This window comes from Misgurnus anguillicaudatus, chromosome 22 (assembly GCF_027580225.2).
Source record: "Misgurnus anguillicaudatus chromosome 22, ASM2758022v2, whole genome shotgun sequence".
Taxonomy (NCBI): domain Eukaryota; kingdom Metazoa; phylum Chordata; class Actinopteri; order Cypriniformes; family Cobitidae; genus Misgurnus; species Misgurnus anguillicaudatus.
The window spans coordinates 4,128,395-4,142,688 of NC_073358.2; the positions used below are offsets into that span (position 1 = coordinate 4,128,395).

At 38.6% G+C, this 14,294-nt stretch overlaps 1 protein-coding gene across 3 annotated transcripts in view; it reads left to right on the top strand.

Moving 5' to 3' along the window:
- The window catches only part of ap2b1 (adaptor related protein complex 2 subunit beta 1), a 56,432-nt gene that overhangs the window by 23,626 nt on the left and 18,512 nt on the right, over window positions 1-14,294 (top strand). For 2 of the 3 annotated variants that reach the window (XM_073861048.1, XM_073861050.1), the window contains 6 exons: window positions 3,610-3,651; window positions 4,035-4,181; window positions 6,135-6,280; window positions 8,425-8,554; window positions 12,643-12,727; window positions 12,874-12,960. In XM_073861048.1, coding sequence (XP_073717149.1) covers window positions 3,610-3,651; window positions 4,035-4,181; window positions 6,135-6,280; window positions 8,425-8,554; window positions 12,643-12,727; window positions 12,874-12,960 — 637 coding nt within the window. The remainder of the gene's footprint in view (window positions 1-3,609; window positions 3,652-4,034; window positions 4,182-6,134; window positions 6,281-8,424; window positions 8,555-12,642; window positions 12,728-12,873; window positions 12,961-14,294) is intronic. The other variant, XM_073861049.1, reaches the window with a different exon arrangement.

Here is a 14,294-nt window from a genome sequence, read left to right on the forward strand (position 1 = left end):
TATCTGCTTTGTTCATTTTTATACTGTCAAGGAGAAGTCTTTCACGGATGAGGAATGTACAGCATCGCATGGTGTGCAGAACATCAAGGCCATTAGCGTGTTTCAAAGAGACATACTCAGAATGACGGGGGATGAATTTTAAAATGTACCGTACAATCTCAACTCTTTAGATTTGATGACATTAAGCCGTTCTAGGAAACAGAGTATTATCAATCTGAATCAGAATTTGAATCAGAATACATCGAAAAAGTCTATTCAGATTTTTCCAGGAAAACATTCCAGGATTTTTCTCCATATAGTGGACCTCAACAATTTACAGTTTTAATGCAACTTAAAATTGCTGTTTCATTGCAGGTTCGAAGGGCCCAAACAAAGCATAAGGGTCTTATCTAGTGAAACAATCGTCATTTTAATTTTGCCCCAAAAAATTACTTTTAAACCACAACTTCTTGTGTTGCACTAGCCGTGTGATGCGCCAGTGTCACGCTGGTGTATGCGAAACTATCGCTCCAAAGTGTGGAGAAAGAGGAGCATTCCGACGTTGTATGTTGATGATACTAATTCATGTCTTTGTGTCAGTGTATTGTTAAAAATGGTCCACAAGTGTGCGTTTCACATATGTAACGCGGCTAACGCCTGACCATTTGACGTGATTACAAAATACGTCAGGTTGCTCTGGTGCGTCACACTGCTAGTGCAAGATGAGAATGTGTGTTTTAAAACTACAATTTTATTTATTTTTTGCTGAAAATGACACTCGTTTCACTAGATAAGACCCTTATACCTCAGTTGAGATCGTTTAGAGCCCCTTGAAACTGCAATTTAAACTGCATTGAAACTGTAAACTGTTGAGGTCCACTATATGGAGAAAAATCTACGCATTGGCATTCATAGCCTCGTTTTGCTTGCTTCTTCCGTGCATAATATGCTAAAAAATCATCTTTATGTTATTTTTGTATTAATGTATTAACCTTTTTTACCCTTTTCTCCAAGCATCATGTAGACACAATCTAATCGGTTCCTGAATGAAATGAATGAAACCAAAGAGACTCCTGTTCAGGGTTCCCACGGGTCCTTGAAATCTTTGAAAGTTTGGTAATCTGGGGGGGGGGGGGGGGTTCAAGGCCCTGGGAAGTTTTTGAAAATATACATACATAGATACAGGTCATTGAAAATGCTTGAATCAATTTTATGCAAGAAGTTTTCTAAAAAAAAAAAATCCATATTATTCCCTGTGTAGTGTGGGATAATATCATAAAATTTCTAGACTTTTTAAGCACATGTGCTAAACTGTTGGCTTTAAATGCTTATATCTTCTGTATGTTTGATTCATACCAAAATGCTTTTTTGCATATTTGTGTTTGACACATGAAAACGTTTCGGGTTACGTATGTAACTGTTGTTTCCTGAGAAGGGAACGAGACGCTGCGTCTCTCTTGTCATACTTCCTGCGTCCCTGTAACGCCGTTGTTGGCAATATTTCAGATAGAGCAGTGTTCTTCATTGCGCGGCTCGCGAGCCGCATGCGGCTCGGCAAGCTTTAATTTGTGGCTCGCATGGCATTAAATAATACAGTGATATGATCATGCAGGCATGCGTTTTTTCAGTTTTCTCTGCTCCGGACGCTAACTTTGTTAGAAAACCATACCTATTAGATCAAGATGCACGTCGAGAACCGTGTTCAATCACATGCAGCTCTTGCACAGAGCGATCGTCATATGACATCAAAGTACCGTGAGATCAGACTGCTTGTTATGCTTTCGAATTGCTCTCGCGGCACAGATGTCACTCGCCAACCGTTCTGTGCAGCGCCGCATGAAATTTCGAGAAAGGTGGCCCCCTGGTGGTTTGGGGGGTACTGCATAAGCATATTATAAGAATGCTTATCATTAAAATCCTTTTTTGTCATTAAGGGAAATCATATTGTCTCAGACTGGTAAATGATAAAGAATGATTTGCCCTTGTATTTATTGCATTGCAACAGATTGATGGATTGATAGGCAGACATGCTGTTTATGACTGCATGTAACTTTTGATACTTTGCGGTAAAGGCGGCTCTCCTATTGACCCAGACCTATCAGTGTGGCTCTCATGAAAAAAATAGTGAAGACCACTGAGATAAAGATATACTTCCTGGCTCCCGCGTCACCCTGTCTTTGTCGTTAAGTCTCACCATTGGTTGAATTTGATATACACATTCAGACGCACTTACCCCTGGAGGCGTGCCCAAAGTGTCACCGCAGTGACGCAGCGCGAGTTCCCTCGAAAGGGACCTGTAACAATGTATCTTAAAAGGTAACACGATGTAACCTTGCTCTCACTTAAATTGTGTCCCCACATTTAGTCCTTGAATTTGAAGTTAACTAAGGTGTGGGAAGTTAACTGCCTGCCTGTTTCTCTTATGGTGCTTTTCTATTGCAAGGTACCCCACAGTTTGGGTCGGGTCAGCTCACTTTTGGAGGCTTTTCCACTGGGTACTGTATGTAGTACCCGATCCTTTTTTAATACCACCTCTGCTGAGGTTCCAAGCGAGCTGAGCTGATACTAAAGCATGACATGAAAACTCTGTAGATCATTAATTGGTCTGAGAGAATCGTCACTACCAGCGTCATTGCTAAACGTAAGATTAGCTTTACCTTCGTGCTTGCACTGTCTCGAACCTCTTGTCATTTGTGCTTTGTTGAAAGTCCCCAAACTCCCTTTTTGTGGTGAAAAACATCCACAGGCTGAGGATCACCATACCAGTGTTTTCCTTGCCGTTTGTGGCGGCACATCCACGACGCACACGTCCATGCACAAAATTTTTGCAACTTAGCGGAGCGCGCCGACTGATGCCACGAGTGTTTGTACAGAAACTCATGTGAGACAGAGATAATGATACGCGATGTGCAAACATCTATTTGTGGTGGTCAATTTAGATTTTGTGCCGGACTGACAAAAAAATGAATGCATGGGAAAAACTGCATTCCAATGATGCTCCCTCTGTTGCTCGCTTCCACTTTTTGTATGATGTCACAGAAGTAGGCAGCGCAAATATAACGACACACCTATAATCCCTCCCACTCTGAAGTGTTACTAAACTCAACGAAAAAGCTACCAAGCCAAAGTAAGGTGAGCCGACACGACCCAACCCCTGGGGGACTATGCAATGGAAAAGCGCCAATAGACTCCCGCATTTTATGCTGGTCTTAATGACATGTTTTACAGGTTATGCATGACAACAATATTATATGAAAAGTTTTACAATTCCCCAATGTATTCAATCCCAGTGAATTAACTTTATTCTGATATATTTTCCTTTGATTCTTTGACATTTCTAACAGATCAGAGTTGAATGGTATTTGATCCACTGTTTTTATTCTATAAAATGTCACTTCACTTCAGTTTTAACTAACCACTATTGACTTTGGAGCACCAATCATCTCATTAACAAAAAATCAGATATATAGGTTGATCGCTGAAGAGAACACTTGTGATTTGTGGCATCACTTCCTTTGGTAAGCAGGAACTTGTCGTTCATGTTAATTAAACTGTGATGTGTCTAAATCACTCCTCTCTGTCTCTCTCTCTTGTTGTTTATGGTCCTGGTCTATCTGTTCTCTATTATAGCTCGGGGGAGATCTGGGAGGAGGTGTTGGTGGAAGTCCTGCAGTAAGTGAGCTCCACCCTCTCCGCTCGTAACCGTCCGCATGCATCACGCTGTGCAATAAATATTCTTTATAGTCTGCATAGAGTCACTTCATAGTTCAGTCCTTTCTGGTGTGTGTTCTGCTTTGTTTCTGTTCGTTGCATGCACAAACATAACTGTAGAATGCACTCCGTTCTGCTTTGAGGTGATATGATGTATGACACTCCATCGTTATGCACATGACATATGCACATGAAGCACTAAAAACACATTTGTTTGCTTTTTTATTGCTGTTATTATTTAACTTATGCAACACCCTGCTTTAAGATAATTTGTGAAAGCCTTTAAAGCATGAATACCTTGATTGTCAGCACTCTGATGATCTGTGAATGTGTGTGTGACACAGGTGGGCCAGAACTTCATCCCCTCATCAGTACCCAACACTTTCGCGCCATCTCCAACACCTGCTGCTCTCAGCAGTGGGCTCAATGACCTGTTCGAGTTGTCCACAGGAATGTCCACCGCTACAGGAGGTTACGTGGCACCAAAAACCGTGAGTGCTGGACTCAATCTTTAGCTCTTGTTAGGGTTGTCACAATGATCAAAAAATCGTTTCATCGCGATTGTTTGACACGATGAGATTTAAGATCACCGCAATGATTGCACATCTCTCTAAAAAACACAAGGGGGAGCTGCAGCGCCTGTTTAAATGAGACTGTATCAGATTACTTTTAAATATGTGTTATGTGTATTAAAGCAACACTATGTAGTTTTTTACCTTTAAATAATGTCTCTAAAATTATTTCCGTGATAGAACAACTTTTAACTGGACAAACTGTACTGTTGCTGCAACCTGAGCAGCCTCCTAGCTGCTACAAGCACACTCTGAAAGTGGCGGTGGAGGGTAGAGCACACAGCCCCGCCCCTCCCCCTGCCTGCAGAAGAGTGTCTGATACCAGGCACTGTTGCGCTTTTCAACCACAAGGGGGAGCTGTAAGTCATTTTTACATGGAAACTACATAGTGTTGCTTTAATATTTACTGCTTGGTAAACCTTGCAAAAGATTTTATTTAAATAATCACAACAATATGTGAAAATGATTTCATAAACAAAGGAAAAAATGTATGAGAATTAAATGTCAAAGCAATAAAACAGGTAATTAATTGTCATAATCGTCACGATTAATTGACAGCCCTAGCTCATTTATCAATATAGATTGCGTTGTGCCCCAACAATTGGACTGGAAAACTTTTACTACATTCCAAAGCATTCCAAAGCACTACATTTCATATGCACTTTTTTTTAATTCAGTACATTACACTTAAAACAGTAATTAAAATACATTTACTCACTCATAAATGTAATTACTTGATTTTTATGTAATTAAGTATAACATGAAATGTATTGTAGCAAAAATACAATATTGTGCTTTTGGAATGTAGTGAAGTGAAAGTGTGATGCTGTACATGAACTGATAAAATACAGATAGAGATGCTTTTGCATATAAAATGTGACATGAGCAAAAGAGACATTTTAGATTAGTGTTTACTTGTTGTCTATACATATCCTGATGATGGTGGTATTTAAAGGTCACCTCTTATGCAAAATCTACTTTTTGGGCATAAATGTGTGTTGGCAGTTTGTGAACACAACCACCCTACGATGAAAAAAATCCACCCTCCTCCTTTTTTAAATTCCCTCAAACAAAAGAAGTCTCATTAGTCATTCCATTAGATTCTCTTATCAATGTGACATCACACTGATAAAGCTCCACCCATGGACACTGATTGACAGTCCTGCGTTACCAATTCAGGGTCTGGATCTTTTTAAAGCCACTCCCACCCAAATGGTGGCCTCTTGGACATGCTATAATAAAATGATCTGTGGGGTATTATAAGCTAAAATCTCAGATACACTCCTAAGACTTACATCTTGTAAAAATTGGCATAATATGTGCCCTTTAAGTGGCAAAATTACACTGCCTTATACCCCGTATCATTTGCTAAGAAGACAATGCTAGGATACATTCAAGACCCATAAACTTTCATTTATATTGATTGAATTGATAATGAGGGTCCTTCTCATGTGAATACATTTTGGGACTGTTCTTGTTCACCAGTCACATTAACTTTATGAGCTGCATAAATACAATTATAGCGATCAGTTCCTTTAGGGAACAAAGTATTAAGACCTCCATTAGAGAAATATAAAATAGTTCAGTAAATCAGGACAGACAGCAATTTGTCCTGGTTAATATAGTTTTAATTGACCTTGTAGAAGTGTGAAGTACCTCATATGATCTGGCTTTCTTTCTTTTTGAATGCCAGCTCACTTGTAAGCTACAGGTCTTGAATGAGTCAGCATGGATAAATGTCAGACTCCTTTGTATTGAAATGACCTTCGCGTTATAATGACTTGAGTTAGCCTTACAGATAGGCTCGTAGCCCTAAGCAAACAAACTGTTAAATGAGGGCATGATAAATATTCATTGTTTTGGTTTTGCAAGGTATGGTTGCCAGCAGTGAAGGCCAAAGGGCTGGAGATATCTGGAACTTTCTCTCGACGTCAAGGACACATGTACATGGACATGACCTTCATCAACAAAGCCCTGCAGCACATGACTGACTTTGCCGTCCAGTTCAACAAAAACAGGTTTGTATTTGTGTTGTAGAAGTTTAATTGTCATGTCAGATGCAGATTAGTGGTGTAACGATAAATCGCGACCATAGACTGTAAAAAAAGATGGATGACGCGACGTCTCTTCCCTCCATTGTTATAAATTAAAGCCAAAAATGTCCTACCATGGGTGCTGCCATGTTACGTAAAAACATCAGCCAGAGGCGGAGCTCGGTATCAAACTTCCGCCCAAATGCTCGCGCACCCAATTCAACCACCCCAATCATAACGACACGCCCCATTTCTATAGAATCAAATTACTTGCTAAAATGAAACATAGCACAAAAATGAACAATTGAACATATATCAGCGTGATAACAACTACCTTAAAGGACAAAAACCATCTTTTCGGAAAATTTTATTGGAAGTGTAAATCATTTTTTATTTAGAGCCGAGTCCCATACGTTTGCATTGTGAGGGCGGGGTTTATGACTTGTACTGCAGCCAGCCACCAGGGGGCGATCAAAGTGCCCGCGGCTTAACTTTTCAAGATGTATGAGGCACACCCGATTGTGACACACAATAATATACCTGTCCGATATCGATTCTGAATCGTAAAGGCGATATTATGGACAGCTCTTTCATGTAGTACAGCTTTTTTTCAGTAGGAAATCCTAATCAACATAAAATCACTGAGTAGAGTTGCCTATATCATGCATTTGTAAAAGCAACACTCGTCAAAGAATCATTATAAATATTCTTTATTATCATAAAAATGTCTGAAAAGGTTTGAAGAACAGCAATATAAATATATGCTTACAGGCTTTGGCGAATTTATCATTACACCCATAGTGCTGATTGACATGTCCAAAATTAGCATTTTCCCCCAGACGGCAAAGACAAGTTAAGAAAATTGGCTGATCATACATATTTTAATACATGAGTATATTGCTAGATGACCTAAATTCTTTCCCCGCCAGCGTTTTTTTTCCCAATTTGCCAGCCCCTGCATTTTTCATGATTTTTACAAAAGTACAATATATCAAATGAAAGAACAGACCCTCTGCTTTGTTCATCATACCTTTTTATCAATCCTCTTCCTTTAATATTGGTAGGTTTCTTCAAAAAGATAATTGCATTTTTGTGAATGACTTTTGATAGAGATCAGATTCAGAGCGAGGATCAAAACACACACAGAGTTTGAACTGTTTGCCCTTAGGGCATACTTCTGGGTTTTATTCGTTGGTTAAGAGCGCCACCTGGCGGATAGTAGCGGAAATACGGATTGCAGTTAGAATTTTGTTTATTTCATTGTGGAGTGAATAATACGTTTTAGTAATAAACATTTTTGAGCATTTTTATATTTTTTAAAATACTGCATGCTTTAGAAACACACCTCAACCTGTCAAACTAACATAAAAAGTGTTTACAATGTTTGTCTTGCATCTATTTTCACTTTTAACACAAAAAACACACTATGATTTTTTTGCATCCTATTTCTCGCATACTATATCCAGTTTCACATCACATACTGTCAAATGTTTCGCACACTGTTTTTGTGAAAAGCATCAGTGTTTTTCCTTCCAAGTTATTTTTACATTGCTAACATTTTTACATTTAATTATTTAATAAGTCATTGATTATTAAAGGTGCTGTGTGTAGATTTTAGAGGCATCTAGCAGTGAGATTGTGAATTGCAACTAACGGCTTAGTCAACAATTCACCGCAACGCATAGAGAAGCTACGGTAGCCACCACAGGACAGACGTGTTGTTGTCTTAAGACAAAATACAGTAGTGACAACGCGCTCTATAGAACAGTTTGTCCATTTTGGGCTACTGTAGAAGCATGGCGGCGCAAAATGGCGACTTCCATGTAAGGGGACCCGCGGTGTATGTAGATAAAAACGGCTCATTCTAAGGTAATAAAAACGATACAGTTCATTACGTAAGGTCTTTATAAACCACTGATAATATAGTTGTGTATATTATATTGCATTTCTGTCATTAGATCCTTCTAAAAGTTACACAGTGCACCTTTAAGTGATTTGCAAAATACCAATCTGTTATAGGGTTGTATAGATACTTAACGATTCTTGCATGACTTGTATGCTGTATTTGCTGTTGCTGTTACACATGTTGATTTTTAATATATGGTGCTTTTATCTTTTCCCCTTTTAAGTTTTGGAGTCATTCCCACTACACCCCTTCCCGTTCACACCCCACTGATGCCCAGCCAGAGCATCGACATCTCCCTCCCTCTCAACACCATCGGGCCCGTGATGAAAATGGACCCGCTCAACAACCTGCAGGTACGATCCATTTCGGCTCTTCGCCTCACGCTCTTCCGCCCCCATTGGCACCCACGCACGTTCCATTCTTTCAATTAATCCTCCCACAGGAAATGACACGTTACAAATATCCTGACCGCGTACATCCGAAACCCTGAATTCTGTGCTGTCCAGCAGGAACGTTTCTCTCTCTGATTATTTTAGTCAGCTGAGCCTCAATGCGTTTCATTAGTCACTGAGATCATTTGTATGAACAGCAGTTGCAGAACATTCAATTTTATGCCTTTAAAACACTCAAAATAATGAGCACTTGCCAGCGGCGGCTAGCCTGCTAATTTCGCTAATCAATCATGCAGAAAAGTCATTATGAATCATTATCACTTGTTGTGATTCATGGGGACATTTTTCTGCCTCATCGGGTGTCGGTTTTCTCTAGATGGGCATCCAGTCTGTGTTACTTAACATTTACAATAAGCTGCAATGGTCGATCGTTTTTCCTCCATTTCCACTGGTTACCCTGCTGGTTAGCACTTTTTCCCCTGCTGTCCATTTTTTAGGATGCCCTTATGCTTTGTATCCCTCACTCCGACCTCCTTTTCTTCATTGTTGAGGTGAATAAGCATCTGGCTGTGCAGTAAACAGTTTATTGCTTATGTGTCAACGAGTTCAGCTTTCTCATAAACCGAAATCTAAAGGCTGGAGAGTCTGTGACCTAACTGTGCCCCCCATTCTGAACCGACTTAATCATTTTATTAATGTTAAAGGTGGTTGTGGTTTCTTTAAAGGGATAGTTCACACGTCATTCTTTACCCACCTTATCACAGCTTCATCGATATGTTTTTCTTTCATATCTGGAACACAACAGAAGAAATATTGAAGAATGTATTGGCCACAAATTTAGTTAATCCAGATGGGATCTGGGTTACTAATCTCCAAAAATGATTGAATAGTGCATACATTACTTTAAAGTGATAGTTCACCCAAAAATGAAAATTATGTCATTAATGACCCTCATGTCGTTCAAAACAGTTTATTCCAGTTTAAGATGTTTACAGTTTCTGACCCTCCATTGAAAACCTATGTACGGTATACTGTCCATGTCCAGAAAGGTAATAAAAACATCATCAAAGTAGTCCATGTGACATCAGTGGGTCAGTTAGAATTTGTTTAAGCATCGAAGATACATTTTGGTGCAAAAATTACGACTTTATTCAGCATTGTCTTTTCTTCCGGGTCTGTATACCGTACATAGATTTTCAATGGAGGGTCAGAAAGCTCTAGGACTTAATCTATAACATCTTAAACTGTGTTTTCAAAGATGAACAGAGGTCTTACGGGTTTGGAACGACATGAGGGTGAGTCATTAATGACATAATTTTCATTTTTGGGTGAACTAGCCCTTTAAGTTTGTCCCAGATAAAAGATGGCCATTGCCAATCAATTGTGAAGATTTCTATGTTCGTAGCTACTAAACGGTAGTCCTTCGTCATACAGTAGCTGCGCTACCATTGCAGATTTGCACAAAACTTTAGGGTTAATTTTTTGAATGTCGACAAAAGACTACTTCAGAATTACAGCGTTTTTATTTATCGATGATGTGCAACCTGAAAAGTAGTTTTTACTCCTGCGATAAGTCATTCCAAACATCACGTTGACTGATGTTGGTAGGTTTACTTACACTGCACTTCTTTTTAACCGAAGGAGACGTAGGAGTGTTATCGAAACATTAATGCCAGGGAAAGCCCCTTATACTTGGGAGCAGACACATATTGAGCTTTCCATTGCAGTTTTGCGAAATTCACCTTTTACGAATTGCCGGAAAAACCACCTCATGCGTGCATAAAAACTTTTGACGTTTTTCAATTAAACGTATTTTCAATTCGCAATGTCAATTTGCGCATTTCAAAATGTAATCGTCTTTGCGATTCAAAGACAGCCACGGTCTTTGGATCAAAGATTGCCTAGCATTTTAACAACCCGACCGTACAAGTAACAATGCGTACGCTCTATGTGGACCACAAGCACTGTGATTGGTCCACTAGAACCCCTCCCATCAGGCCTCCAAATAGTGGGTGTCATCATCATACAGTTTACCATATTTTCCGGAATATGAGTCACTCCAAAGTATAAGTCGCATCAGTCAAATGCGCCATGAAGAGGAAAAAACAGTCGCACTGGACTATAAGTCGCATTTATTTAGAAAATTATTATTCTTTTTAGGGGCAGAATGTAGGATTGTGGCCAAAACTGGTACTGCAATCACACAACTGGTGGCCAATACACAGCATGACAACATAAACATCAGTTGAGGGCTGCAACTTCACTTTTTAAATGACAATATTCTGGCCGGACCACTGTTGTCAGTGATATAAGTATTTAAAATGAAAATGATTTCTTAATGTCTAGTGACACACCAGGGCCATTTTATAATTAATTTATATACATTTCTTGCATACTGTTCCTTTAATGTTTCAGTTAACAGTTTTTTTCAAGGGTAGGCTACAGGAGCAACATATAGCGCCCTCTCTTGGCTGTAGATGGTAATGTTTTCCTTTGGTTCATGTTAATCCGTATGAATTAATTTTGACATATAAGTCGCACCTGACTATAAGTCGCAGGACCAGCCAAACTTTGAAAAAAGTGTGACTTATAGTCCGGAAAATACAGTACATACTCGCCTATCCATTTGTAAATTTGATTTTCACAAAATGCCTTCCAGGAAAATTTTCTTCAAAAAATATACAAACAAACAAATATATTAAATGAAAGAACAGACCCTCTGCTTTCAAACAAACAAAAAACAAACGAACAAGTGTTTCATCATATCTATATTTTTCTCTGCTTATAAACGCTTAAATATGGGTATTTTTCTTTAAAAATATTTTTTTGTAAAAAGCTGAAATAATTGCATTTTTTGTGAAGGAATTTTGTTAGAGATCAGATTCAGAACGATTATTAAAACATACAGAGTTTAAAATTAGTAAAAAACCTTTTGGCTTTAGTTTTTTCATAAAATGGGTCATCTAGTGGATTATTGCGGTATTGCAGATTAACATAAAAATTCATCAGGAACACGTTTTTTATGCAAATGTTTTCTCTTAATTGACGCGATAACTCATCAATGGCGGGGAAAGGGTTAATTCATCCGTCTATTTGGAGTTTGAATTATTTGTTTATAGTTTAATGTTTAAGTTAAGCGCATACTTTCTGGATGAGATCAACGAAAAGGGGACGGTCATTTTTGGTTTGTTGCTTTTTGTGTTGGGTAGTATAAATTTAATGTGTCTCAAATCTCACATAGCTATATATAAACATTAAATATGTTCAAATTGGCTGAATTTTGTTTGTTTTTTACTTCTGGTTAATATATTTTCAGTTTGCATCAAATACCCTCTAAAAGGCTACTTTTATCTCTATCAGAATACAAAGTCGAAATAATCATTTTAGTCTAAAAGAAGTACTAGCACTGCTTTGATCAAGGCAAAAGTATTGTTAATCATCGTTTGATCAGAATTCAATGTTTCCATGTTTCTTCTTATCATTGGTTCATTTACCACTGTTGTATCCACCATCTACTGCATTTAATTAACTGTACTATCCGAAAAACCTTTACATAGACATTTATTAAAATTTCAGCGGCATAATCCACTACATGCCACAACACATCTACAGTCATATAACTCCTATGGCAGGCAGAAAATAAGATGAAGACCAATGCATCTTCCTCCCTAAGTCAGTGTAAAAATGCAAAACAGATTCTGTCTGAGCTTGTAAATCATCTCCCTCCCTAAAAAATCAATAAACACAATGCATGTTTAAAAATAGAGCTTATTCAAGGTTTAATTTATTCATTGGATATCTATGGATGTCTCAGTTTTCAATCATTAATTTGTATGTAGTGAGAAATATGAAAGATCTTATTAGAACGGCAGCAGTCATTGATTTTACCACTCATCCCATCTGTTGCATGCCAAACGTTATTTTTCCATGATGTAGTTGAAAGCTCTTTTTCCATGTTGCAAATAAAAACGTCAGAATGCACACAGTCCGCAGAGATATTTGTCAACCTCTGATGGGGTATAAAACCTTATTGCACCTTCTTATTGCAGGTGGCTGTAAAAAACAATATTGATGTCTTCTACTTCAGCACGCTGATCCCTCTTAGCGTCTTCTTTGTGGAGGACGGCAAAATGGGTAAGAGCACTTAGCTTTTTATTAAGCTTTGGTTTGAAAATGAGTACAGTGATAGATACAAAATGAGACACACTGGCCATTTCCAGTTACGATCATAGATGAGCTTTAACCTGGCTGTTTTCTGACACCTCTTCTTTACCCGACAGAGCGTCAGGTGTTCCTGGCCACATGGAAAGACATTCCTAATGAGAATGAACTGCAATATCAGATCAAAGACTGCCACTTAAATGCAGGTGAGATTATCTATTTCTAAATAAACTTATGGTTCATGATCTAAAGGCCCACCGAAGTCTAGTGGAACATGCAGCATTATTTGATGTAGTGATGTCATTATTACTGAAACAGGAAGTCAGTGCTGAACTATTGAGAAGACCCTCCCATTTTTTTACTAACCAATAGCGTTTTGTTTTTGCCACAGTCCCGCATTTCACAGCTTTTGAGTGCCACGCTGTATTAAAATAGCGTCTAATAGATTCTTTATTTAGATATAATATGAAACTGTTATTACAGAATAAAAACAAGGATAACATTAATGTTTCTAACGTTTACCTATTATATGTGTCGCATACAATGAGACAATTATTTAATCATTGTGACAGCCCTAGTGTCGCATGTGGTGTAGTCACAAGTTAATGTTTTTTTAAAGCATCCAAAGCTCAAACTGGATTTCAAAATTACGCACCTGCAGATGGTCTGCACCCCTCAGCCCTTTTGCGACTTTCCATAAGGAGTTACTTCTGGGTTATTTGTCACGTACAGGGTAAAGACAGCTTTAAAGTAACTATGCTAATTTTAAATCTCATAAAGGTGTGTGGATAAAGATGACTGGGTCGCCAGTTGACTAGTCTGGCCTCTGCTTTTCTTTTTGATTTTATGGGGACTTGACCGCATCTGTCGTGAACCCTGCATTAGAGGTGGCAAGCGCGAGTGATTTACATGTTAAGTCAATGCAAGACGCGATTAGGCATCCTGCAGCGCGGAAGGCGCGTTTCGCGCGAATTGAGCGTTGCCGCAGGGTTGAATAATCTGATCTTCAGCGGATTTCCCCACCGCGTTAACCAATCAGGACCTTGCTGTAGTAGTGACGTGATTCAAGGATGCGAGTGGAGTGGCAGAGACTCGGCGGAGTTGCAGAAGCCCCTCCCATGACGCGAATTTCCGCATGAATGTCTCGAATGACTAGAATTTCACGTGCGAATGAAGCGAGTAAACTCTAATGTTCAAGCGTCCAACTACGCGCGAATAGCGTGTTTTTTTTTGTACCACCAAACTTGCTCATATAACTACTCGTCTTAAATAGGAAAAACGTTGATGTGTTTGGTCACTTCTAACTTTATCTCTGATTGGTACCATTGAATGAATGGGGCTAAGCTAAATGCTATCGAAGCGTCGCAGCTAAAAAAAAAATTTGTCTGCAATGCTGCTTAGTGTTTGTTTATTTTTTAAGAGAACAGAATATTTAAACAATGCTTAGAAAGCATTTGTGTGTAATTTGAGTTGGACAGAAATCCGAAGATTTAAGAGACAACCTGCTCAAAGTTCATTAAAACAAGTATTTCAAATGCTG